The sequence below is a fragment of the Motacilla alba genome, chromosome 9, assembly GCF_015832195.1.
Source record: "Motacilla alba alba isolate MOTALB_02 chromosome 9, Motacilla_alba_V1.0_pri, whole genome shotgun sequence".
In the NCBI taxonomy this organism is placed as follows: Eukaryota; Metazoa; Chordata; class Aves; order Passeriformes; family Motacillidae; genus Motacilla; species Motacilla alba.
Genome location: NC_052024.1, coordinates 10,660,478 through 10,688,038, shown reverse-complemented (window position 1 = coordinate 10,688,038; position 27,561 = coordinate 10,660,478). Strand labels below are relative to the sequence as shown.

Genomic DNA, 27,561 nt, shown 5'->3' with positions numbered 1-27,561 from the left:
CCTCACAGCCAAGGTGCTGAACTGTCAGCGATAGCTGCAGCGTTAAGAAAGTTCAGAATGAATAATAGCAATGACAATGCACAGTGGCTTACTTCAAATGCTTCTGCCTGTCGTTTAGCTGTCATGCAGTCTCATTCCATAGAAGACAGCAATATCATTTACTACATTTGTTCTAACTTTGGGTGTATCATAAATGAGGACTGACTAACATTTTGTTAAGATGAACAAACGTCACGATGTTCCACTTGTCTTTTTAATTAGCATTTCAAATAGAGAGAAAAAAAGAACTTATTACAATTAACAAACTTCTAACTTTATTTTAGTTGTATATCTCTCCTGACAACCATCCCAAAATGACCTGCATAATTTAGCTTAAGTTTGCTTTTTAATGCAGGTTACAGACGAGTGACACCTAGCTGAAGGGGGAAGTACTTTGAATATGCATGGTCTTCTATTTTGTATGTATCTTCATATTTTCATATGCAATTAGATATTTCATTTTGAACTATATTTCTTGACAGAAGCCCAAAAAAGTAGAGTGTGTAAATCTATACTACAAGGTTACTAGCAGAATTGAAAAGAATTTTTCAAGTTTCAGGTCCTCATGAACACGTTTAAGATATTTCAAAATATTAAACACAGTTCACCTGTGTTTTCAGCCCTCTGAAACACTGAGCAGGTAGATTCTGTTCTGTATTGCATTCACCCTGTATGATGCCAGGAGATGCCATCACTTCCCTTGAGCTCTGGCATGTTCTCAATTCAGTGTTCTGACCTTAATGAAGGGACTACTTGGTAACTGTGTTGCTTAATCTTCCACTGAAATAACTATTAGAAGATATGTATCTGTGGATCATATAGATTATATAAGTATTAAAACAATTTAAAAAATTGAGAGACTTACAGAAAAATAGGAATATGTTATTTTAATTAAGCAAAAACAGAGTTATAATCACTCTTTCTAAAAATAAAATTAGACTCTTTATCAATCCTTAACATCTGCATTTAATATTTTTTTCTAAACAAAAATACAGATGTGATTATGTAGCAAATTACAGTCTTTGACAACGTATAGTATTTACGTTCTCTTACACTTACTTTAATTCTAATTTGGTCATTAATACTTGATTCATTACTGCAACATGTTACTTGTAGTAAAAGTGCCACAATTGAACTATAAACATGACATTGCCATCTTAAAACTGCTTTGCTATAAACTGTAGAGAATATACAGAGTTACAAAGTTGTCGTGTTTTTATCAAAATATACAAACCCCCCCAAAACCTAACACAAGCTAACAATATTTTTCTTATGAACTATACAGTTATATAAAATATTTGTAAAATTATCTTTGTATTTATAAATATTCTACCTTATTTGCTTTGGTCTATATTTATCACCATACAAGTCCACTTAGAAGATACCTTTGTGTACTTTCTTTGAAACATCTTTACACTTTCCTGTGTTTATTATTCTATTATCCTTATTTAAATGGAACCAAAGCTGCCATGAAACCAGAATTTCTCAGAGGGTTCACAGCATTCACCAGTGACAGAATAAGTAAGTGGACTGTGTTATTACTTCAATCAATACTGTATTATCATTTCAACTGTAGTTTTATTGTACCCAAGCTATAGTTTCTTTTAAAATATTCAAGAAGACAAAGTTAAGTAACAAATTGTGAACCATCACAGAGAATGAAGTCAAGAATCACTAACCCTTGTCATGACCTAATTTTTTAACACTTCACAGGGATGAACATGACTACCAGAAATGCAGATACGGTACAACAGAGCCCTATCATATAAAATGCAACTTGCAGACATACACCTGCTTGGACTTTTTTAAGCATCTCAGTTAAAATGAATCACACTTCCACAAAACAGTATTAACTGGAACAATTTGGTGCTGTCTTTCAGAAGCCCGTTCTCCCAGTTCTTAGTGAGCTGTGCAGCTGCAGGCTCACCACAACCTTTGGTGTGGCAGGATGAGGGAGGCAGGAAGGCTGGCACTCCTTCCTCCAGCAGCAAGCTCCTGGCCCGTCTCTGCTGTGGCCACGGGACACTGCTGGAATGGTTGGTGGGATCACTGAGAAGGGACATCTGAAGGTTAGATGTTGCATTTAAGGCATGGAGATGACAGGGAACCCCACAAACTGGCCCTATACTTGTTTATACACAGGGATATATATGGAAGCAAGAGTCTTACTTACCTACTCCTCTCAAACTCAAACAATAGCAACTCTATTGTTTGTGTCCAGGCATTATTCCAGGATGAGGAGGGAAATTGTCTATATGTCCTTCTGTTGAGAAGAACTATATTTCTAAAAGATAAAGAGTTGCAGACCCACCAAGAGGTGGACATGTCTACACAGGATTTCTGTTTCATGAGAACAATTTTCTTTAGACCAACGCACCTGAAGAGTTCACCAGGCCACTGACATGGGGGATTTATGCAGTTTGGAAGACTGGCTATAGCAAGTTCCACTGAACTTTTATTAAATGCCTCAGAGATATATAAATCAGGAATACTTCTCACACCTCCACTCAGACTTAACAGTTATTATGGTAACTACAAAACTGAATATGGAAAGGAAAAGAGTAGTTTAAACTCCTGAATATGTTTCGTAAAGGCTGAGTTACAGAAAAGCATGGCAGAACTCAAATGTACTTCGGCACACCCAAGCCCATGAAACACTTTTCACCTTCACTTTAGAATACACAAGATTACAATTATTTCCTTTATAAACACATTACTTTTGTAAAAAAAAAAATGCAATGTATGGTTTCTGCAGCAAAAATTCCTTCTACAGAATACACCATGAACCTACTTGCTACTTTTGCTTCAAACAATTCTGATTCAAAACCAGAACTGTAAAATAGTTCAGCGACTACTTTCTTGTAATGTTAAGTAGAAGGGTCTGAGTTGGCCATTCTTCTTTCTCTCTATGCTAGAGTCTGTTGTGGCAAAAGTATTTTGGGTGTTCCAAATTAATTTTTATTATTGCAAATACTAGTTTTTCTGTGTTATTTTTTCTTTTGCATATACTGACACACATTTAGATGAAGAAATTTGACCTTACTGATATGTTTCCCCATTCAATATATTTTTATCTTCTCCAATATATAGTTTTGAATTTTTTTTCTCTTTTGCACAATTGTCACTCAGAGTTTAACTTCTGGAGTTACATTTTGTGTATTTTTCACTTTGCTTCCTTCTGAGCCAAGGAAATGTGGATTTTCCAAAAGTTTAGTGCTTTCATTGCAAAACTGTTCTTTTCTGTCTTGTGTGCCTGGACTTTTGAATAGATGTTTCTTCTGGTGCATTCCCAGAGCAGCTGCAGTCTTGCAAATTTTGGGGCACTGAAAGCAAGCGTATCCTTTTCCATTATGTTCACGGACGTGCCTTTGCTCATGGTTCCTTTTGGTAGAAAGATACAAGAAGCTCTGAAAGCAAAACTGACAGTGGTAGCGTTTCTCTCCAGTATGAATTCTTTCATGTATTTTGAGTGTTTCGTTTAAAGTGAATGCCTTATTACAGTATTGGCAGACAAAATCTTTGACACCCAGGTGAATACGTTCGTGTTTCTGCAGATTACCAAGAACTGAGAAACATTTACCACATGTTTTGCAAGTGTAGGGCTTTTCCCCAGTGTGACACCGCATATGCATTTTTAAAGTGGATGGACTTTGAAATGGTTTTTGGCATAACTCACAAATGTAAGGCTTTGAAGCAGCTACATGCCAGTGTACATGTTCTTGAGCTTCTGCTGTGGAAGACTGGTCTCTTTCACAGAGCTCACAGTGAAGGTTAGGCATTTCTGTGTTCTCCTCCTGGCTGACCACCTTTTCCTCGGGAGCATTCCTGAGCGCATACTCTCGACTGCATGTGTTGTGGCTTTCCATACCAGTGTTCTTGCTTCCGTGCTTTTTCCTCCACTTGTTCTTTTTCATTTTTCTCAGCTGTTTGGATTTCTTTTTTGGTTTATAGTTATAATAAGGTCTCCAGGGCTTATCACTGGAGTCCTGGTCACTAACATCATCACACATTTCTGTCAGTTCCAGGCATTCTGAGCTGTAGAGTCTAGATGGGCTTTTTTCTTTTACCTCCATTTCTGGTTCTTCAATGAGATTGTCCTGTTTGGACTCGTGTTTGGATTTTCGGCCCCTTTTACAAAAGAGCTTAGATCCTAATATATGTCTTTTTACAATGGCTTCATTACCGATTTTTACTGTTATCTGACAAAGAGGTGCGACATTGCTGTCAGCAGATGTTCCAGGTAAGGCAGGCTTTGCAATGTATGTTTCAGTTTTACTGGACTCTTGGACAGAGTTTGTAGTTTTGCTACATGAACCTTCAGACCCTGTCATGTGCTGCGTATCCTCAGTTGCTTCTGCTCTGTTGTACAGCAGTGTTTTCTTTTTATCCTTAATAGTTTTTGATTTTGTAATGCACTTCCCATAATTATCCGACCCATACTTACAGTCATCACTTACTGACTGACTGGGTAGGTTATTTGAAGATTCTGTCTTACTGTTTTCTATGGAAGTGACTGTTTTACTGTGCATTATTACTGATGAAACTCTGCTACTGTGCATTATAACAGAGGGTGCAGAACTGCTGTAACTGATGACAGAGGTTGAATTTTCATTCACATTAGGTAAAGACACAACTGAGGAATCACATTCCTGTGAACCCGAGTCATTCGCAGCAGTGGAAACTCTTTTTTCAGCTGGGATAAAGTCCCTCTGCAAGTCAGAATTTAGGATACCGACTCCTCCAGAGAAAGAATTCTGAGTATTTGTGGAAGATGCTGTATTTTTACCTGAAGACGTATCCAAGGCCAGAGATCTGTTGTTTGATATTATACTATGTTGAAAATTCAGTGGTGGTAGCTCAGAGCTAAGAGAGCTCGGAATGAAACAGTTAGCTGAAGCAGTTTCATTAGTCTGGGTACTTGTTGGCACATTTTCATAGGAAGAATTTCGATAGGATTTATAAGGCAGTCGCCTGCATTTCATAGGTAAGAGTCGATACAGTTTGTATGGGTACATATTTGGTTTTAAACCCCCATTGGCCGTCTTTTTATTTACTGACAGGCGATGGTCAATTGCATGGAAAGACTTCTGGTGATTCTTCAGTATATAGTAAGTCATGAAGGTCTCCAGACAGAAAATGCACTGGTAGCGCCTCTCTCCAGTGTGCCAGATCTCGTGTCGGGTGCGGTACTCGGCTAACGCGAAGACTTTATTGCAGTAGTGACAAGGGTATGTTCTTCTCCAGGAATGCACATTTGCGTGTCTTCGGAGGCTGGACAAAGTGACATAACTACGCTTGCAAACAACGCAAGTGTATAATATCTGCCCATCAACGACTTTAACCAAATGATCCGTTTCTGGTAAAGTGCAGTTTGCATTAGAACAATCAGTGATGCTGTTTTCAGACAACAGAGGCTCTGTGTTTGCACAGGAGCTTCCATTCCGTCCCTCTGTAGCAGTACAGTTATCTGCAAAATTTTGTTCATTTCCATTGTGAGCTGATAAGTTACTTGATCTCATGCAGACTTGTTCATGACTTTCCAGTATATTTAGATTTGCAAATTGTTTGCTGCAGTATTTGCATATGAAAGTTTCCTGACGCTCTGAGTGGAGCTGAAGGTGAGCAGTGAGTAATGCCCGGTCATTGAATGATTTTGCACAATAGTTACAACTGTAAACAGGTGGAGTGACTGTCGCCCCAGATGCAGAGACATTAGCAGAAGTGTTTCCCTCTTCTCTAGATACATGTAAATCTCCTGTTTTATTTTGAGATTTTGGAAAGGAAGTAATTGTCTGATCACTAACTGCTTGGTGCTGGGCTTCTGCAGCGGTTACAGTGGAGGCTGGTACTTTTGCTACAGCCACACCAGTACCCTGGGGCTTAAAGGCTGACTTAGGAGTACTACCTGCTTGTTTTCCCTGCTGAATGACCGGGGTGGCTTGGTGATTTTCATAGCGGTCCTCACCCACCTGGTATGAAGGGCTGCTGTCCTGGTCAACAAAAGGTGCTCCTTGTGAATTATCTCCCCCGGAAGAAACTGCATAGGAGTGTTCAGCCAAGGTACTGGCTGGCTCAGCTTCTTTGCACACATCGCTTCTGTCGAGGCCGATGCTGGGAGCTTGTATTGTGTCAGATACCTTTTTAAAGCTGGCCCTCAAATCAAGGGGAGAAAACAAATTGTTTTCTGTTTCAAAAATTGAGAATGCATTTGTAATTCGTGGTCCATTTGTCACAGCAGAATCTTCATGACGCTTTTCATGTTTTTCCTCTTTGACAGTCCCTTTTTCATTAACACAATATGAATAGGGACAGGGGGAACTTGAAAAATTTACATCTGTAAGATCTTCTAGAAATGATATTCCCAGTTTTTTCCCTGCAGCTGCAAGGTCCGTTACAGTTTCCTGCCTCTTAACAACTACTGTGGAACTGTAGATGTAATTCAGTATCTCTGTAAACACTTCAGCTTTGAGATCATCTAACTCCAGTACATGACCTGAAATACAGATAGTACGACTCCAAAAGATGTTTTTAAAGTAAAGGCTTGAAGCTGCCAGCACATTACTATGGGCTTTAAATTTGGTGTCTTCCACGATTATGGTGACATCGCATAAAATACCCCGAATGCGCTGTTCATTTAAAATGGAAAGTACAGTGTCACTGTGGAAGTCATCCTTGAGGTCCTTTGAATGGGACATGACTGTCATCTACGAGAGAAAAAAAAAAAATTAGAAGGCATTTTTCATCCATTCTATATTATTTCTATATTATTTCTATATATATTTTTAGTTTATTAACTTTTAAAGTTTAAGAGTGAGTAAAATTTTGTCATAATATTTCAGGTTTAGGTCATCTTATATTCTCTGGTGCCAACACTACTGCAGGAAATGTCTGTCCAGATCAAGGAGGCAGGAGCACCAGTAGCTCCTCAGCAGGAGGCAAAGGATCCCTCTCACTCCCTCCCAGCTTAAACCTACTGCCCATCCTGAGCCTTTCAGTGAGAATGCAGCCGATGCCTTCTGCTATGCCAGCGGGTGCAGCTGCTCAGGGTCACCCCGAAGGACTCCCTGAAGCCTGGATGGAATTCCCCAGCATGCCACGGCGGGACCTGGCACAGGGGAAGGCTGTGTTGCCGAGGTTCTGTGCAGAGGGGGACTTTGCTTCCTGGGTTGTTTGTCAGACACCGACTTCACAGCACAGCTGCATCTGACCTCCTTACTAAGCTCATATTTAAAACACAGCAAGAGAGTCTCAGTTTCAGGGTAAGGCTTTATAAGCAAATGAATGCACAAGGAACACAATTTGGTAGACAACAGTGAAGTACCTATAACACTGTTTATGTGAATAGATTTTTTTTTTTGAATAGTGATTAAATTCACTCAGTAATTTACACTACTTTTAAATTACTGAAAAGTTCTGAGTAAAACAAGTAGAAAATAAAGAGTTTTTTTCTTCAGTTATAGTTCATACTTAGTGTTCACACTTTATAATTAGATACCGTGTTCTTAATTTCTTTCAAAGAGTAAGATTTAATTGCAATAATAAGTACCATTAAATAACTGCTAATATGTAATAATTAGCTTTAATGCTGACAAAAACTATTTAGATTAGCCAGGCTGTTACTATATGAATATGGTTCATTCCATTGAGAAAAAATATGCAAAATATGAATGAAAAATATTCTGGAAAAATGGATTACTTTGCCAGCTGAATTTGAATTTTGACAATTTTTGCCAAGTGAATTTTGTATCTGGTGAAAATCTGTTTTCACCAGATGTTTTTTTTTCTCAAATTCAGATCTGTACAATATAATGAGCTTTATTCCTTTTTTCCCCATGTCTGCAGTACTGTTTTGAACTACTACCGTCCATTTCTGACTTCAGGTCATGAAGAAATAGTTGTGCTAGTGGAACTTACCAATCACTACAGTAAAAAAATCACCCTTCTTAAAGACCCTTTTCTTTAAACTTGTGGAAGTGAAATGCACCTTAAAGAATATTACTGACAGAAATATTTAAGCTAAAATATTACAACACTCTAAGTCAGGATTCACCTCCTAAACACTCCATCTGCTGCTCCAAACTTTATTGTTCAGCTTTAAAAATTTTACTATGACTTTTACTCTGAAATATTTTATGTTAAGAATGCCAGTATATAAGATGGATTTGATCGAAATGGCAAAATAAAGGTTTGACCCATATTGCAAACAGGTTTGACCCTAAGCAAACAGCAATGGCCATTTAGAACACATTGGCTCATTCACCCAAAATACTGGTGTTATGAATGAAGTTCTATACATCTAATTGATTAACCAACAAAATTGAATTTAGAAGCAATTTTAATTGAACAGCAATTTTAAATAAATTAATACAATCAAGTATATTAAATATAATCAAGCATATACAAAAAAAAAATTGGCAGTGATTAATTAAGTATGATTAAGGTTCACGTACAACATAAGCAAAACCGACCAGGGTACGGGAAGGGCTCCTCACCCTGCCTCACATACGAAACAAAGGAATCCAAGCACAACTATATACCGTGTGCTAATACATATCCATCACTATTTCCCTGAAATCTCCTCCTATTTTAGATTCCTGAAATGTACGTCACTATACTGCATAGTGCATGCTCCACTGGTTGCTAGGGGGTCTCCTGGCTTTTTGGTGCTCTTTTTAGAGGAAGGCTCGCCGTCTTCCTCGCTGTCCTCTGCTTAACCTTACAAGTTATACATGCACACTAAGCTTTGTGTTATGTAAGTAAGCATTATGTTCCAAATAAGCCTTATTATTTCATAGATAAAACCACTACTTAGATTCCATAACTGGAATCATCCCAACTCTGCTCATCCCAAGGCTGATTCTGTCTTCTGGAATAGTCCCAACTTTGTTCATCCCAAGGCCGATTCTGTTTTGGGATCTTGCTAATCTCAATATTACATCCTGTATCCTGTTTTTCACGTGTACCATTTGCAAAGGGGCCCATCTGCTTTGTAACACTAATCACATATACTTTTCCTTTATTATTCTATAACAATTATTTTCTACAATATTGATACAGTTACAATTTAGTTAGCACGAATCATAGCCATTTATCACACTGGGCAATAATCTGTTCTGGAAAATAGGGGCTTTATCACAAAGTTAAGTAATACAAGTCATATACTCTTGCTCTAACTCATCTAATTACACTTAGGACACTTTTATCACAAATCTACAAACTACATCCCTGCAAATCAAATTACACAAAAAGTAGCAAGAACTTTGCTGTGAAGACAAACCAAACATACTATGAACAGGACTGTAATTTGGTACATTATGGAAGAAGCTTGGAAGTAAAATTTTTATCTTGCAGCATGGCCACTGCTTCTATCAGGAAAGGTGTGGTCTCTGCAAATAGTCAGAATTTCTAATAGACTTTGATGACTGAGAATTTTCAATGTGCAGAATTCAGAACAAAACAGTGATTCACAAAAAATACCTCTGATGTTTCCCACGATATGCCATGGATGTCAAGAAACAAATTCATCAATATAATGATGATAAAAAGATACATGAATATTATTTTGATTATTTGATCACTCTCAAAAGCTGTAAATCTAGATGCAAAGTTCTGTGCCTTGAAGTGTTAAAATCATAGTTTATGACACTAATTTGGCTTACAATAAGTGATATTTACTCATTTGGAATGGCAACCTGAAATTCACAGTGTTTAGATACAATTATCTGTTCTGGTTGGGTATCTGAAAATTCAGATATAACTGTAGATAGTTTCTGGCATATGGAGTCTACAGAAAGCATACTGACAATTCTTTTCTTCCAGCAAGCAGCCACTATTCCATAATTGATTCCTTTTTCTCACTGACAATGTCTGAGATTACATCTGACTTGCTCATGTGATGTGGTATTAGAAACCAACTGTCAGATATCAAAAACATTTCACAACAGGAGCTATTGATAGGGTTATTTCCTGAGTATAGGAAATAAATGATGTCAACTCTACCTCCCAGTGAACTGCCCCACAGGAACTTGCCTGTGTTTTTTCTGTTTCTTTATTGGAGACAGCTGGTTTTAGTTCAAAGACACATCATCTGACAGACTGTTTGCTAAGTGTATCAGGCTGCTAATGCCATGCTGAGAGGCATACAAACCCAAGTGGGTTTAGTACAAGTCTTATTATTCAACTAATTATCTTAAAATTTATCTTCCTAAGGACAAAAGTAAGTATTTTAAATTTCTACTTCCCATATACATAGACTGCCAGCTTTTGCAGTCCTGGACAATTTGGTATGCTCAGTAAAATACTGAACTAGATTACTTGTGTCAACATTGTAGAAATGATCATTTGCTATTTGGTCATTTAGTTTTTGTTTTTTTTTCTGTGTGCTAAACCATAAGCTAGATATCTCATTGGAAAGTTATACGGAAAAATTCCAGAGCAAATCAGTTTTCAGAGCCAACACTTTTTCCTTCTTCGTCTCAACCTACACATTCCTCAGATAGACCATTTATTCATGTCCGTTATGATTCTCTACTGCCTTCTATTTCACCTGTCTTGCTTCTTGCATTTGTAAAAACATGTCTGAAATGCTATAAAATCAAAATGCCCTACCTAGCCCACACATATAAATGGAGTATTTCAGGAATTTTTTTACATTCCATTTGCAGTTCATCCTGGAAAATGAAAACCTGCTCTTCACTTTCTGAGGGAGCACTACTAAGAACCAAGATACACAGAGATCAAACTTTTCAGATGTGTTAGTATTAAATATTTCTCATTAAAACACTGGAAAGTCCATTCAGAATGTAACTACTCTTCTGTATGATTTTTATTATAGAGTTACGGAAGAAAATTTAGTTTTATTTGTAAATTTTCCCCAAAACATATATAAATACCATTTAACCTATTAAAGGGCAACAAAACTCCTCAGCCAACTAATCCCTCTTTTTTTTCACAAATCTGTCTGTTAATTTCATAATTTTTACTCTCAATCCAGACATAAATAATTTCTTAGGAATCTGAACAGTACCTTTGTAGCATTACCTAATGGTCTTTGGTACACCTATGAACAATTTCAGGTTCAGAACAGCAGAATTTTTGCTTGGGGGTTACAGTACTATTTGCAGATTTTCTGCAAAAACAGTCATAGACTTAACCTGTCCTTAAAAGTTGTTGGACTCACTTGGAAAAATAAGATTTAAACATTCATCTGAAACTTAAGTGTAATGATCAGTAGGTTTATTAAATTATAACAGTACCTTTTCTGACATCAACAGAACACCACTACACAACAGCAGTCACAAATGAAAATAAGTAGTATTAAAAGTTAACATCAAGATCAGAGATTGATGCATCCAAACACAAATTTGACGACTTACACCTCACAGATGACACTGCTAATTTTAAGTAGAGAAGCGAGCTCTATGTGGACACAGCTGACAGTAGAAGCTGAAGCTACTGTTAATTTTTATATTAACATTACTCTGAAGTCAACAAACAGTTCAGAAGAAGTTTTACTGGCCAATGTATACCAAATACAATTTTTTTACTACCACAGAGAACTATTACAATCTAGGAATATTTTTTAAACTTCTGCTTATCTTTTGAAATCCACTGCCAGGTGAGTGTACCCCATTACATATGAGATTATTCTATTCCACTTCAGTCAGCTAAATTTGAAAGACAAGCTAGTGGCATAACAAAAAAAACTCCAAAGCATTAGGGGCAGTTGCTAGTAGCCAGGCAAAATCAAAACCAGCAAGATGAACTGTAGTAAGAATTCTCCCTGTTCTCCTACTCCATGAATTTCTACTGGGTTTTTAAAGTGTGAGTATATTCTGGTACTAACCAACAGGACACCACAGAAATATGTTCACTCCGTATCTTCCTTATGTTCGGTTTCACCCCACTCTGTAAAGGTACTCTGAAGTCTGTTTTGTTTCCAGCTGGCTTCTCCAGCTGAGGAGGAACATTCACCTGTATCTTAAGTCTTCTCAAGGATGCTGGTTTTGTTCTAGAGCCGAAATGGAGTCAGGCATCACCAACAAACAAAAACCCCCAAACAAGTACATCTCCCCGCCGCCCACACACTCATCGCCCCAGCTCTGACCCTTGCTTACCTGGAAACTTACTGTCACACCATCACTGCTACGGGACTGCTCAGTTTTTTTATGGAATCATTTCACCAGTCCTATGTCGGCAGCAGGGCTGCCTGGATCAGGGTGCTGCAGCCTCCCTGCAACCTTGGGCATGCAGGGCCGTGTTCATGGTGTCTAATGATGTTAATGATGTCTAATGACTTTCAATAGCCCGCAGGAGCGTGTAGCTTAGCGCTCACCCTACAGAGCTACACGTTACTTCTTCAACCGCATTGAGAGACTTTCTCTTTGCACTCTCGCTGCTCACATCCTTCTTTCCCTGTTGCTATAGAAGAGCATTACTTAAAATGTTTTTTTTCAGCCTCGCGCTTTCCTCTTTTAATTCGACAGCTGGGGGGGCTGGGGTGGGGTGATGGAATGTAGCCTAAGAGTATGTCAGCGCTAACAGACCTGTGATGCCCCTCGACGAAGCACTCTTTCAGAGCTGGGACCCTTCCCCACTATCAGCATCCCGACCTCAATTCTCTCACTCCCCGCTTTACGCTTCCCATGACCTCTCCCAACGCACGGAACAGCCCGTGCGGCCTCGGCAGCGCCTCGCTCGGACGCGCAGGACGAGTCCGTGCCCGGGCGCTCCGGGGCTGCTCCGTTCCCACCGCCGCGGCCCTTCCCGCCGCGGGTGGCCTGCCCCCGGCCCCGGGGCCTCCCCTCCCGCCCCCGGCCCGGCCGGCCCGGCCGCCGCCGCCCGCGGGGGGGCGCTGCCCCCGCGCAGTGCCGGCCCGGCCCGTGGCGCGGCGCGGGCTTTGCGCAGCGCAGCCGCGGGAGCGCGGGGCCCGCGGGCGGCCGCTGCCGCCGCCTCCCCGTCCCGCGCCGGCTGCGCGCACGCGGAGCGGGGCCCCGGCAGGGCACGGCGGCCTCGCGCCGTTTGTGCGTCTGCGAGCGGCGCCCCCCGCGCGGGCCCCGCATCGCGCCCGCTCATGGCGGTGCCGCGGTGCCCGCCGGCCCCTCCCGCGGCAGCCACCACTGACCTGCCGCCGCTCCGTCCCCGCCGGCGCAGCCTCGGCCCGCGCGCAGGAGCGCCCCGTCCCCGCGCCATTAACACCGGGCCCGCGGGCTCTCCGCGGGCGGCAGGCGGACGGTGGCCGCGGCCGGGGCCGCGATCCCGGCCCGGCGGCGGCCGGACGGCGCGGCCGCCATTTTGCTGTGCCGATCCCGGCAATGGGATTGCCCGAGGTCTGCCGGGCAGGGCCGGGCCCGCGCCCTCCGCCGCCGCCGCGCGTGTTCCCTGGCCCGACTCCGCGGCGAGCGCGCCGCGCTCCGCTACCGCGGCCAGCGGGGGCCGGCGCCTCTCCGCCAAGCTCTTCGCAGGCAACCGCTGTAAATTCACACCGAGGAGGAAACACCCGGCGCCTGCTCCACGGCCATCAATGCAGTGCTGTGCACGTCCCTCAGAATTCCTCTTGGACCTAACACAGGACTTCAATGCGTGACTCTCCTTCCAGGCCTTTCGGCCAGGAAGATAGAGAAAGTGTTTCTCAGCATAGATAGCTCTGTGCTACCTTCTGCCACTTCCCTCCAGAAAGCAGATAAAACATATCCTTGAAAAAAAAAACCCGAAATAAATTACATTTAAATAGTGAATTACAGTAACATTTACCCTTTTCATTATCTGATTAAATTTTCTTTTTTAAAAGTATCGATAGAAACTCAAATAACCTGAAGAATTTTGTTTTAAGCAGTATTCTTACTCATCATCGAGGTTTCTTGATATTTTTAATGCCTCAGGAAACAAGAACAACATTACCATTAGTGCTTCATAAGCAGTAACAAACGCTCCCTTAGATAAAGAAGGACAGAGCTTGATTTTATCTGTCCAGATAGTCCAACACTTTTGGTACAGTTCTCCCAAATATTGTCTCTCAGCCTCTCACTGCAAATAGTCAGCAAAGCCTGTTTTCTCAGAGCTTGGAATCATAAAGCTTAGAGAGAAACTGGGCTTTGAGACCGGTGAAAACATTGTTCGGTAAATGAACAGTTTGGTTTTTGTCTTAAAGCTTGCTTTTGCCCAAGGCTAACTTATGTTTATTTTTACAAGATACTCTGTACAAGGTTTCACGGGACAGAACCTTTATTTTCAAATCTTAAACCTACGTATTAAAAACACTGAATAATAGGAAATGATTAATTTTAGACCAAAAAAAAAGTAAAAATCCAGAAGCATGAACTATTTCATCATTGTCACACTTGATGGGCCTAGAAGTTAGAATTTTGGTAGAGCCTCTTCATGATAAATGCTGCTTATCATTGCAGGAAACTGCTTAATATCAACGTAATGTACAAAATCTATTATAAAGAGGGGAGGTCTTTCCTTTTTTCCTCCAATTCTGGCTTGGAATTATCAGTGCTTTCCCAGTCGGTTAAAAGCTATGGAAATAAATTTTCTCCTGTCAGGAAATTGTAACAATTTCAGGCTTACCTATACACACATTTTTCACTGACTTACACAGTCCACATTAAAAGTTCATCTTAGAAATACTGAACATTTCTGTGAAGAGTTTAATTCCTTCTGTTATTCTGGATCACTGAAATTCTTACCTATAAGTTCACCTACTGAAGCAATGAATATGTTTTAAGCTTAGGGCTCTCTGCCACCAAAAAACAATTTCTTTAATCTTATGGCAAATGGAGTGATGAGATGACCAGTAGCTGTTCACCAGCAGCTGTGGGAATGGAATCAAATAATTGAAGAACACAGTGGTTTTGGTGGCAAAGGCCGAGTGTGTCCCAACGTTTTCCCAACAGTCATTTTTATTCCAACCTCCATAATGGATAAACAAAGTTTCATACTTACATGTAGATTACTTTTAATCTTGGACTTTGCCTATTGCTTATTTGATGGGGTTTTTAATTTATTACTGTTTTAGATATGTATATACATAATCATATGTATTACAGAAGATTTTTGACACAAGTGCCATAAAAATTGTCTGTGACAAATGTGTTGTCCGTAACAATACAATAAAATGGATTAAATTAAACCTGTTGTAATCCCTTAAAGGAAATAAATGCCTTACTGAACAGGCATCTTGAAACAAATTTAAGGAAGATTAGGTTATTAATTCCCCCTAAATCTTAATTAAAATTGATTATTTTGAATTGTTTTGAAAATCATATGCATAACCATCATTTGTATAACTGATATGTCCAATTTAGAGACAATAATTTATTTATACTTAAACATTGGATGCTCTGGCAGTCTATTATATCTATCGACAACATAATAGATATGGAGAACAAAAAAATAATTAAGCTTTCTCTCTTTTTTTTTTTTTTAAGGGTGTTTTCTTAAGGCAACTTTGGCTCATCCACTAAAAAAAGAATCACCTTTTCTGTGACTAGTAGTGTAATTGAAGGTACTAATTTCCATATATATATATATATATATGTATATACACACATATATATAATTTGAGCTATTGGGAATTCACAGTCCCATCAGCTTATGGTGTGTTAAAAATATTCTTCAGAAAAAGTAATTCTTTCTAAGGGTGTCTTAGCCTCATCCAAGATTTTACATGATCATTCTAATGTTTCATGGAAAACCAAGTGCGAGCAAAGAAAATGGAGGCACTGGTGCTGCAGCCAGACCTGTGAATGCACTACAGTGACATCTGGGAGAAGTAGTACAGGATCTCTTTGCTCTGCAGCCCTGATTCCAGGGTGTAATCCCCAACACTAATGATGTGCTTTAGAAACAGTGAGCTTGCTAGAGTATATGTTCCAATTCCTATTAAACATAAATGATTGCACATCACAGCACACAAATACTGTGTTCTTTTTAGAAGGAAGTCCAAGGAGTTTAGCATCAGATTATTTCTCTTATGGTAAATCTGCAAGATCTAGAGAAATTTTTCAGCAAATCTCTTTAAAATGTATAAAATATTTCCAAAGTTAATGAAATGGTGGTGTTGGGATGCTTTGCTGAAGTCTGATAATCTTACTTCTGCAAGTTGAGGCATTCTTTCTGTAAGACTATTCAATGAAAAAAATGTGCCAATATTCCTCTCTGGCCAAGCAGTTTCAGTTCTGAAGCAACAGCAGAAAACAACATATAGAGCATTACTCAGTCTTGCAAATTCCTCATAAGCAACAGGAGTTTGGCCAGGATTTGACTGGTTTCTGTCTCAGTGCCTAGACCAGCCTATCCAAGAGAAAAATGCTAGGATAGACTGTCATCTTCATTGCTCTCCCTGCTGAGGTGAGAGCATCCAGGGGTGCTGCTGAGGAGGAAGCAGATCCTCTGTATCCTCAGGCAGGCCAGGCCTTCACTCAGGAGTGGGGCACAGCAAAGAGCCCGCAGCCCAGAGTGACTTCACCTCCCCTTTGTGGCCCATGAGCAAGGAAAAGAGTTCATGTGCAGCCCTCTTCCTCTCATTCAGCATCAAGTGGAGGGAGAAGGAGCCCAGTTACAGCACCTGCAGCAGCCCCCTGCCCTTCCATGTCTGGCAGAGAGGAGAGAAACCTGGGACAACTCGCTCGGCTCTCAAACTGTGTGAGCCATGCACATGCACCGAACCAAGTCTTCCTCCAAGAAATGCTGCCTTCTTAAAATTTAGGCATGGCCTAATCAGGGTCCCATTAACACTAAACAGGACGTATACAAACAATTTTTAAAGGTGTAACTACATCTTTTTCTCTTTCACCAGTCTAAAAAAGAAAATGAAGCAACAACAATAACATAAATCCAAATTCTTCTCTTGCACAAAATAGAAAAGCTTATATTATACTGCTACTGAGAATCAGCTGACTTAACATCTTGCTATCTCTGAACAATCTTATTATTATTTTCCATTTATGTCTTTCTTTTTTTATGTGCTGCTTGCAAGCTGTTTTCTAGCTGCCTACACTTGTAGGACATATCAGTCCTTAGCTAACAGAGATCAGTTGCAAACATGAAGCTATGTTTACAGGCAGAGTCACAACAACAGACATTCTTCTGTTGATGACTGTCGTCAAATGTAGTGATTAATATATTTGAATAGCTTGAAACAAAAAAAGCAAACTAAACGTTTAGGTTTTGTTCATTCAGAACGATTACTATGTGGTATTCTGTTGCCTGTTCTGTTATCAGAAAGGTAAAATAAAAGTAGTTGAATTCAGCCTCTGTTTTCCAATTTTCTGATTCATCATTTGAATATGAGAGCCAGCACCCACAGTGCAGGCTGGGGGCTGCTGTTCTGGGGGAGGTAACTGGGGGGGCCAGGCCAGTGCATCAGTTCTTGTCCTTTATTACAGCTGATGTAGCAAATCATGATGGACTGGAAATAGAGTTCAGTCTACGCCTGCAATCACCTCATTCAGTTGGTCTGCCAGCTGGCTGGACACAGCCATTTTGGAAACCAGAACTGCTCTTCAAGCTGTCAATTCACCACCACTAGCCTCCAGTATTCCTTAAAATTTTGCAAAATATTTTTCATTTTGCTGTTGTTTTGGTAAACCAAAACCAACATACAAGGGATAGCTCTTGCTCTCAGTCATCACTTCAGTGTGGCCAATATTATGACAGCTTTGTGAACGTGCGAGAACTTCATATGCTCTTAAATATTCTTATGCTCCATTTTGTGCTGACCAAAGGGGCCCAGCCCAAGCCCTACACCTCCTTTTCCATCCTACTGCATGTTTCCAAACTAAAGGCTGAAGCAGGACCTCTGCTCATGCAGTGGAGAAGAGCTGTAGGAAAAGCAGATAGTGCTAGCAGCACAAAGAAAACTGTGATGGCTCCAGCTTTGGTTTGTGCTGCTGCTCTGCCACCACTGTGAACTGCTCAGATCTGAGCTCAGCTCAGGTGGGGGACAACAGCAACAGCAACAGCAACAGCAACAACAACAACAACAACAACTACTACTACTACTACTACTACTACTACTACTACTACTACTACTACCACCACTACTACTACTACTGCTGCTGCTGCTGCTGCTGCTGCTGCTGCTACTATTACTACTGCTACTACTAAAACCCCAACAGCTGCCTTGGCTCTTCATAATAATTTCCCAAACTCCTATTCACTCAGAAGCCTTAATAGTACATTGTGGTAGTACATATTCACATTGTCAGGATCATCTTCATTTCCTGATTATGTATGAAGTAGAGTTATGAGTAGACTTATGTATGAAGTCTACTCTCTTATTAAGCACTCCAAAAAAGTAAATAGGAGTATTTTCATTGATTTCAAGGCAAATTTAATGAGGCTACTTGTCACCTAAGCAACTTCTCAGGTTACACCCACTGAATTTAAACCCAAGATTTGCAGATTGCCATTTCCCCCATCTTTTTAATTAATAGGATTTTAAACTTATTTCTTTAAAATATATAATTTAGGGTAACCCGAAGGGTTAGATACAATTTTCATTTTATATATAAATCAATACTTTAAGGAGAAAGGCCAAAAATAACCTGTATATAAACTTGCTGAAATCAGTAGACAAATTTCTCAGAACTGATCTTATTTATCTAAGCCTCTTTTTAATCTGGGACTGAATACTTGCACAGAAAGTGTAAGTGCTGCCTTCATCCAGATATTATTCCAAAAGCCCATGACCAACTGTCATTTTGACTTCCACAACTGCTTCTCAACCCCTGCCTTCTCCTGTCGTCTGGCAGAAGACAACACTTGGGCCATATCTCTTTGCCTGGCTACATTAGATAGAACCAGAGGGCTACAAGCAAACCAGCTTCATTCTTATTTAGTGGCTTCAGTTTGTCACTGTGTAAAGCAATTATAATCATGCCTGCTTCTGAATGCTGGTGCAAGATTCAAATTGAGAGTGCCTGAGCGTTTCTGAAAGACACCATTACCCATGATTTCTATCTGTACTTATGGCAGTGCTGTAAGTATTCAGAATCCTAGAGGAAGGTTTCCATTTGCAGGCCAAGCCTACCATGCCAATTTTATCCAGCTATTGCAAGCCAAGTAATAAAAAGTCACTAGAGATATTTCCATTGAAAACATGAGGGTTTTTGGTTAAAATCTTTGACTATTAGGAAACCACACTGGGCCATGCCCAGAAATCTTTTTATATGGTGATTTTCAAGATGCATGCATTATTGTGAGCACATGGTATGTAAATGCATTGGGCTGCTTAATAAGCATTCACTGACACACATCTGCAGCTTTGCTAATGTACCTTTTATTCCTATGTGGTTGTCAAGGAAACAGGTTATGGCCCAGTATTCTATCTAAAATGTACTGAAGCAAGTGTTCTAAGATAATTTACTTAAAATAGGTACAACTTGGGTTTTGTAGCTCATTGCTTCTGTAAATGCAGGTTACCTGAATTTATCTAATTGTAGTGTTTCACTGATTAGTTTAAACCAACAATGCCATTTTATTGCCTCTGAAAAGCCTTTACATTTTCTGTAAAGGAACACACAACACTGCATATTAAAAGTAAATTTAATTACAGAAAACATTTTGTGATATTCTAGAAATTGAAGAGGGCTTTTTGACTTGTGGTATTGTGGTTTTTTGGGTTTTTTAGAAATATGATTCCTTACTGTACCTTCTGCCTGGTGACCTTAATTACTTATTTCAATTTAGAGATACCACAGCGAGAATGGCTCTGATGCAACAAAGCATTTCATACCAAAATTTGTGCAAATATTGCCACTGAAATCAGTGGGATTTCTCCCATTCTTATACCCTTTGGTACCAAGTTCCACATTAAAAATTAATGAATTAATCAGAATTTCACCGATTCTTTCATTCAATACAAGTATATCTTAAAACTGAAGCACAGATACCAGGCATACTTATACTAACCAAGATTATTATTGGACATTCACAATAAGAAAAAATGAAACTGCTAATATTTGAAAAAGCCATGCAAAATGTGAACTGTTATTTTGAAATATCGTTTGTGATTATTTATCACAATACTATAGTTGAATCTACAAACTGTTCTTTCCAGCTCATGAATCAAGAGGCTTTTTTGTGTCCCTGATTAAAGTCATGTATAAAGGTAGAGATTCTATGAACTATAGCCAGCTTAACCAACACAACAGTGTCAGAAACAGGCACTGGCACTGAGAGTTCCTTTGCCTTTCCTGTGTGGCACAGGTTTGTGATGAACACTCGTGACTGGGATCCAGGGCTAACATTCTGGCATGCTGAGGAGGTTTTTGTGCATACCAAAATGTTTGGTTTGTGCAGATCACTGGAGGCTGTATCAACCTGTTTCAAAAACTATTCTGTCTGATTTTGTTTGTCCAATCTCTATGGCAATAGAAATCCAGTAGGAACTGGAAAAATCCAACAATATTGACATGCGAATAGAGCAATGTGGTACCATAGTGAGAAAAAATCTTAAGTTATTGTAATAAAACAGAAATTAACAGAAAATATACCCAGGTAATGCAGTGGTGATGGTGTTAAATAATTTAGCTCTATTTCTATGTGAAATTACCCCATAAACTTACCCACCTAAAATCAGGCTGTTCTTCTGTTAGAGTCTTTTAAAAGTGGTATTGACAGGTATTTTCAGCAAAACCATCTCAGTAATTTTGTGAACTGTATGGCTACAGTGTATCAGCCTGCAAAGGGAAAAATCCAAATTTAATGACTGAATTATTAGACGAGTACTAATTTCCACATACATTGTGTAATTCATCAAAATTTTCCCTGGGGTGCTGTAGGGCTCCAAATCTACATCTGCGAATTTTAGAACACACCAGCAATAAACCAGTAGCATTAACCAAACTTCTGCTGCGTTGTTTTATTATGGTTTAACCTGTGTTGCGCAGACTGGACATAATGATATGTTCTAGATAGAAATGTAAGGTTGTTTTCAAGTTTAAAGTAATTATTTTGAAAGCCGTTTTCTTTCTTCTCTTTCTCTTCCACCACTTTTCTTTTGATCTCTCTTGTCACAGATATCACCACAGGATCTGTGATAGTGACATTTCTAGGCAGCTCTTGTTCTCTGGAATACACTTCCTGTATTTCTCTGCTTAAATGATTATTCATCACTGTCAAACATCCTGATTTTAGTATTATGTATTAAACATACTAAAAAGGTTTTCCTTTAGCAGTATAAAAATGATGGGGAACCTGGTTTTGTTTCAAATATACTGAAAAAAAAAAGAAATTGTTCCACAGAAAATTGCAAAATCATGCAGATAAGGCCTTATGACTCAGCTGATAGGCATTCATACAGCAGCAAGTGTGGAGCAGCAATTAAGAATACATAGCTCCATCCTCCATTTGCAAATACACTGTATGCTCTTAGCAATTACATTGGACAGGAAATACAGGACCCATTACTTTGGCTTGAAAAGGTAAGAAGGTGAGTTAATTTTTTTTGTTGTTGTTTGTTTAGCCTTGTACATTTTTAGTATATGTTAATTTGTATAAGAAATCTGTAGCTCACATCTGCCCTTAACAAAGGCCAGAATGAAAAAAAATGCAGTAAGTCATTATTATTAGCTCAAATTCCAATAAAGGCGTATTCATAAATGACCAAAATATGATAAATGGGAAGCTTGAACATCATGTTTGGAGGAATCCAACAGTTAAAGATCTTACCAAAGCTAAAGATTTCCTAAATTTGATACTGGAATTCAAATACAATATTATCCATAATAAAGCCCTTTTAATACTTAGTGAAGCAATTTATGTGAAAAAGCACAACAGACACTACCTCAAAAGGGTTAATTGGTACCTATTCATTACTACCAGAATCTGTTTAATAATCTGACAAATATTATCTGAACACAGCTAGTTTCCCACTGAGAGACTTGCAGTTTCAAATCAAAATGAAGTTTAGAGGCAGAAGTAACCTTAATTAGAAAGACCACTGAAAAACAAGTAAGACAGTGTCCAAGTGAATAATTTTTTTGTTTAGATTTTCTGTTAGGCAGAAATGGAATTTGCATGGATAGAGGAGCAAATTCCAATTATAAAAAGGGTGGTTCATTATCAACAATTAGACTTCTGTGATAAAACTAAACATCCCCTCCCCCAGTCCCCTAAAATAATAAACCCAAAAACCCTAACAGGCCCCCCTGACAATAGCATTTGCAGGCTGTGCTGGAGGTGGGAAAAACTGCACCTGCTCCTCCATGCCCTGGTTAGCCCTCTTAGCAAAAGAATAAAATGGATGAAGTTTACAGAAGATTTTTTATGGCACCTCTGTCTGCAACATTCTGACACTCTGCATTAGCTGGATGTAAGTACCACTGAAATACATACAGCAGCCCACGTATACCAGTCAAAACTAGAAACAGCTTGCTAATTACTGGACTCCTCCTAAATAAAGAAATCTGTTTCTTTCGCCAGAAAATGTACCGTTTTACTGCCGATGAGTTTTTGTGGACTCATGAAAGCACTTGAGTTCAGTCATATTCATTACAAGAGGACTTGCACCCCTTAACAAAGAGCAAATCTGCAAATGGATTTAAAACAACCATAGGGAAATGTGCTCATGTAATGGAGCTACTTTTAAAAATGCCTTGAGTGGATATGTTTAGACACAAAGATATAATAAAAACAGTTTATTGCTAAGTGCCCCATCTTTTCTAAAGATAAGTATCAGAGGCAATAAATAGATTAGACATATCATTTGCTCAGCATTTCCTTTAAAAATAACCACACAAGAAATAAACAAAGAAATTTACTTTCTTACTACATTTAATGGTGCCCTCCATATTAACATTTTAGACAGGAAAATAATCAGCAGAAGCAAGCTACTGGAGATAAATCAAATTACAAAAATGCAGGCTTTAATACGTCACTTGAGAGAGGCTGTCTGTTAGGTTTTCAGTTCTGCTTCTTTAGGTGGAACAGAGGAATACTGGAGTGCATTAAATTATTCTTATGAATCTAATGGTTTTATTGTCATCATTAAAGATTTGCCTATTATGACACATGACAAGTCATATTCCTGAACAGTTATACTCTGCTCATTTGGAATGCACTGAAGTGGTATATTTAGAAGTAAATGAGAATTAGTTTAATATTACTCATACTGACAGGGCTATTATTGATAATTGGCTGTGCTTCTAAATACCTCCTCTGCATTCACTTTCAGTGCTGAATTTTCCACACAAAACATACTCAGTTATTTTAAAGTCAAGGACATGAAAGGAAAATGGCTTCCCTGCTGCAAAAGTCTCATTGCAGTAGTGAGAATTTCTCAAGTCACGTACAAAGGGCATCGACGAGGAGATACACTATGTTATAAGCCCAGTGGAGACATTCAGTAACATCTGACCTGTATAGGCAGTTACCTGTGGTGTACTAATGTTTAACTTTACTGGCACGGTAGAAAAAATATTAGCTAAAAATAGAAATAAAGAATTATAGTACTTAAATTTTGCAAAATCTACAAGGTCTGCAAATTATCGCAGACCTCAAGTGAGCTTATTCTCTAAAGGCTTGTTCAAGGTCTGACTGGAGTTCTTTTGCAGTATGCTTAAACACAGTTCTTTACCTGAACTTCTGACTGGGTCCACTATATATAGAAAGGTTTATTAGCATTACTGTGGCTGAATTCAGCAAAGTTGAAAGAAGGTTTAAACCTTCTGATTCTCTACACTTGTCAGCTGCTAAATGTTTTAGTCATATTTTTATACTTGTGATGATAATAAAACTATTACTTTATATACACACAGTACAAACCTTGACCTACATGCAAGACTGGGCTAAATTAAAAAAGAAACCAGAGTACGTTTCTGGGAGCAGCCAATGCAAACCAGAAATAAAGCAGGTTTTTGTGTGTACAGCTTTATAAACATGGCATCATTTAAGAACTGATAGCCGCATGGGAACACAAAGTGAGATCACATTTTCAGTTAGAACTAAGAGGAAACAACTGCGACATTTCCATTTGCATTGTGATATTGCTACTAAAGAGAATAACATCTTTCTACATCTCTACCATTGAACCTTTTTAAAGGATTTGGTTGCCAAGGAAACTGGTTCTGGCCCAGTATTAATCTCAAAGAAATATATTATATGAGTTGGTGTAAGTAATACAGTACTCATAATTACTGTTATTCTTTATGCTCAAATTCAAGTTTTTTTACTTAAGGCTGTTACGTTTTTATTTAATAATTTTTTTGTGTGTGTGTGAAGTAAAACACATTTCAGTGAACTGATACTCAGTTTAAGCTGACAGGGCCATCTATATCAATCTCTCTCTTTAAAGTTCTCCTACCTTTAAATAACAAGAAATAATGCAGTTTTATGTTTGTAGCCAATACTGAAAATATAAGCATTAAAGCATATTATTCTTTAATTAATATTTCGCACAAAACACGAAACCGCTTATGACAGAATTAAAATATTTTTATTTTTTATAATCTTCCTCAATTTTTATTTCTGCCTTTTAGCTGCAAGTTTAGTAATGCTTATAGTCAGCTTTAAAATGTAATGGAATCAATAAGGTTTTCAAAAATTCTTTTGTTGCATAAGCGTTGCCACGCCCTTAGTACATATGATTATTTTAACAGACATGATTGCTCCACTTTCACAACAGATTCTAAAAAAACAGATAAGAGTAATTGCCATGCCAACATGTGAAGACAACAATTTAATATAGGTTGTTTTCATTAACAGTTTAGTACATTTTAAAACTGAAAGCTACATTCCAAAGCCCATTTCATGTTCTTGCAACACTGACCAAGAAAACAGTAAAACATGCAAATCTCAACCTACCTGCACGTACCACTTAGAGCAGTGTTAACATGGCAATGCACCCAGCCATTTTTATGTAAAGCGATGGAGATAAGTTCTGTTCGTGGTCTTCTTGATAATTTTTTAGAAGCAGTTGTCAAAATTCAGATGGGAAGCAGCTTGAATAGACCGTGAGCAGGAGAACTGAGTTTATCAACAGGGAAAGCAGGAGTGGGAAAAAAAAGTCCTCATCCAAGGTTTTCCGAAACTGCAAAACAAGGTTGGCTTTTTTTTTTTTTCTCCTCCTCAGAGGGTTCAAAGCTTGAAGCTGACCACTGCAAAGGCCACTTGTCACATTTACTGAAAATCAACCTATTGATATCACAGCTGAAAATATAAACTCGACAACCAAAGCCCATTGCACAACGTGGACTGCGTAAGAGTTAAAAATAGATTTGACGTGCCTCCTACCTGCATAATAAATATGTAAGTTTCAAGTGCTTTAATTCGATATTCACATTAATTAACAATACAATATACATTATTTAAACTACAGTAAATGCAAGAAGAAAAAGGGTGACACCATCTGGAAGCACAGTTTGCTTTTTTTTTTTCCTTTCCAAGGGCTAATAATGTAGTTTGAATGTGATGACAAGCTAACAGCTCACCACATTGCAAATGAAAAAAGAATTCTTAAGGTGATGCTCAAATATCTAAGCCTGTAATGAAGCACAAACCAGTCTTCACTACTGCATGACATGGCACAGAGACCATTTACATACTCACATTTGAGATACTAGGCACAGTATAATGAATTCAATACACAGCATGCACACAGCACAAGCAACGTTAATCCTGCCTGCCATTTTAGGCTTGCAGGAGTAAGATACATACTGCAGCACAGCTCTGGTAAGGGAGGAGGCAGGGGACAGCTCACCTTAAATGCAGTATCTGATTAATGTTGTAAGTGACATTGCGTATCAGCTACAGAGTCTTGGTTCAACTGGGTGGGAGGGAACAAAGAAAATTGTCATCAACTGGTGATGCAAGATGAGCTCCAGTCACTAACACTGTTAGCAAACTCCAAATTCTACAACGATACAGTAGTAGGCATTTCAAACTCTTATCAAAATCTGCTTGTGCAATGGCTGAGTCGCCTGCCGAGGAAAACAAAACAGTCTTCTTGCTTACTGGAGAAACGCTGCATCCACTACAGCAACATCCTCTCGATGCAGAAAGATTTCACGTCGCACATATTAAATCCTGAATGCATTTGCTGTGCTTTCTTAATTTTTAAGTTCCAGTATTAAAAAATAAAATTAAAAGCCAATGATAGCAAAAAATAATACAGCTAAAGGTCTAATGTTCAGACAAATAAAATATTTCTTTTTCTCTCCTTTCTGTTTTCTCTCTTTTACAGTCCATCAAAATCCTGAGCAGTATTGACAAACCACACGAGCACCGGGTCTGACTGCATGATCAGCTGTCTGTGTCTACGCTACACCCTGTTAACCACAAGCAGTGTTAGAGCTAAATATATCTGCAATGCAGAAACAGTAGGTGCTATGTGGTATACAATTCTGATTAGTTTTAAGCTATTTTTCTATCCTCAGATATAACAAATAAAACAAAATTTGCTGCTGATCTCTGTCAAGCATGGTAACTGTCAGACTTACAGAACATAAAAGCTATCCTAAGTACACTGACCTAGATAACACTAAGAAGACTTAAGCAGCGTGCAAGCATACTCACTGTCAAAGCAAGGAAAACGAAACAATGATTGTCTAATCAAACTGAAAGCAACAACTCACTAGCACAGTATAAATTCCAAAATGCTACGTACTGTATATGCACATCTCATGTTATTGGAAGACGCAAAGCTCCTTTGTTTTTTTTTTTTCTCGGCGGCTTTTCTTAGCTACGGTTGCACAATGACATTCTGACATCATGGAGGTCAATGCAGATACTAAAGTGCTGTCGTCTTGAAGAAAAAAAATTGAAATATAAAATCATAGCTGCAAATATAATAATAATGATGATGATAATTAAAAATTTCACATCACCTACTAAATGTCTTTCTATTACCCTCTGAGATTAATAGCATGTACGTTGTTCAGCCGCATACGTTAAATTGGTATCACCCTCTGCAGAGACTGCAGGAGTAATTGTGGGAATTAGATTTTTGTAAATGTCAAAAAAGGGTTATCATCTGGAAAACTTAAAAATACAGCAAAACATTTTGCATGTATAATGAAAAATACGCAAAGAGAAAAGCATCAAAAACTGCGAGTCTGATTTTTTTTTTTTAAATTCCTAATAAGCAAAACTGGTGCTATTTTCATTATCACTCTGTCTCCAGAAGGAGAATGAGAGAACCATGCTGCAGTTTACTGTAACCTGAGTTACCTTCCCAGAAGGCTAAACCATCAGGTGAGGTAAAACAAACCATAAGATATACCTGTTTAGAGAGTAAAATCCCCCCCACTATGTCGGTGACTTCTCTCAGCTCTTTATCTCTCTACCTGCAAATACCGCAAGATGATATCCAGCACAGGAACAGAACTCTGAAGATTAATGTGTTAGCTCTAAAAATATTCCACTGAAAGATTTCTTTAGGTAACCATTGTTTACCATATGTACGAGTAAATCTAAATGGTTTCTGACCAATTGCAGAAATAAACAGCTCCTTGTGAGGCCAGATTTGTCCAGAGAAGCGCTAGCTTTCATTTGACCTGCCAGTATGGCTGAGGAAGA

General features: G+C 38.7%; 1 protein-coding gene across 8 annotated transcripts; it reads right to left on the bottom strand.

Annotated features, from left to right (window-relative positions):
• Positions 1 to 985: 985 nt before the first annotated feature.
• On the bottom strand, positions 986 to 26,783 carry ZBTB38 (zinc finger and BTB domain containing 38). 8 transcript variants are annotated; one of them, XM_038145673.1, is made up of 4 exons: positions 26,651 to 26,783; positions 25,745 to 25,810; positions 20,617 to 20,726; positions 986 to 6,743 (listed from the first exon to the last, which is right to left on the bottom strand). In XM_038145673.1, the coding sequence occupies exon 4, from the start codon at positions 6,741 to 6,743 to the stop codon at positions 3,165 to 3,167; it is 3,579 nt and encodes a 1,192-aa protein (XP_038001601.1). In that variant the 5' UTR covers positions 20,617 to 20,726; positions 25,745 to 25,810; positions 26,651 to 26,783; the 3' UTR covers positions 986 to 3,164. The 8 variants fall into 8 exon arrangements, with proteins under 8 accessions (XP_038001601.1, XP_038001600.1, XP_038001602.1 ...); XM_038145672.1 differs by lacking the exon at positions 26,651 to 26,783 and adding an exon at positions 13,163 to 13,732 and having other exon boundaries at positions 25,745 to 26,264; XM_038145674.1 differs by lacking the exon at positions 26,651 to 26,783 and adding an exon at positions 25,999 to 26,264.
• Between the last annotated feature and the right edge of the window lie 778 nt (positions 26,784 to 27,561).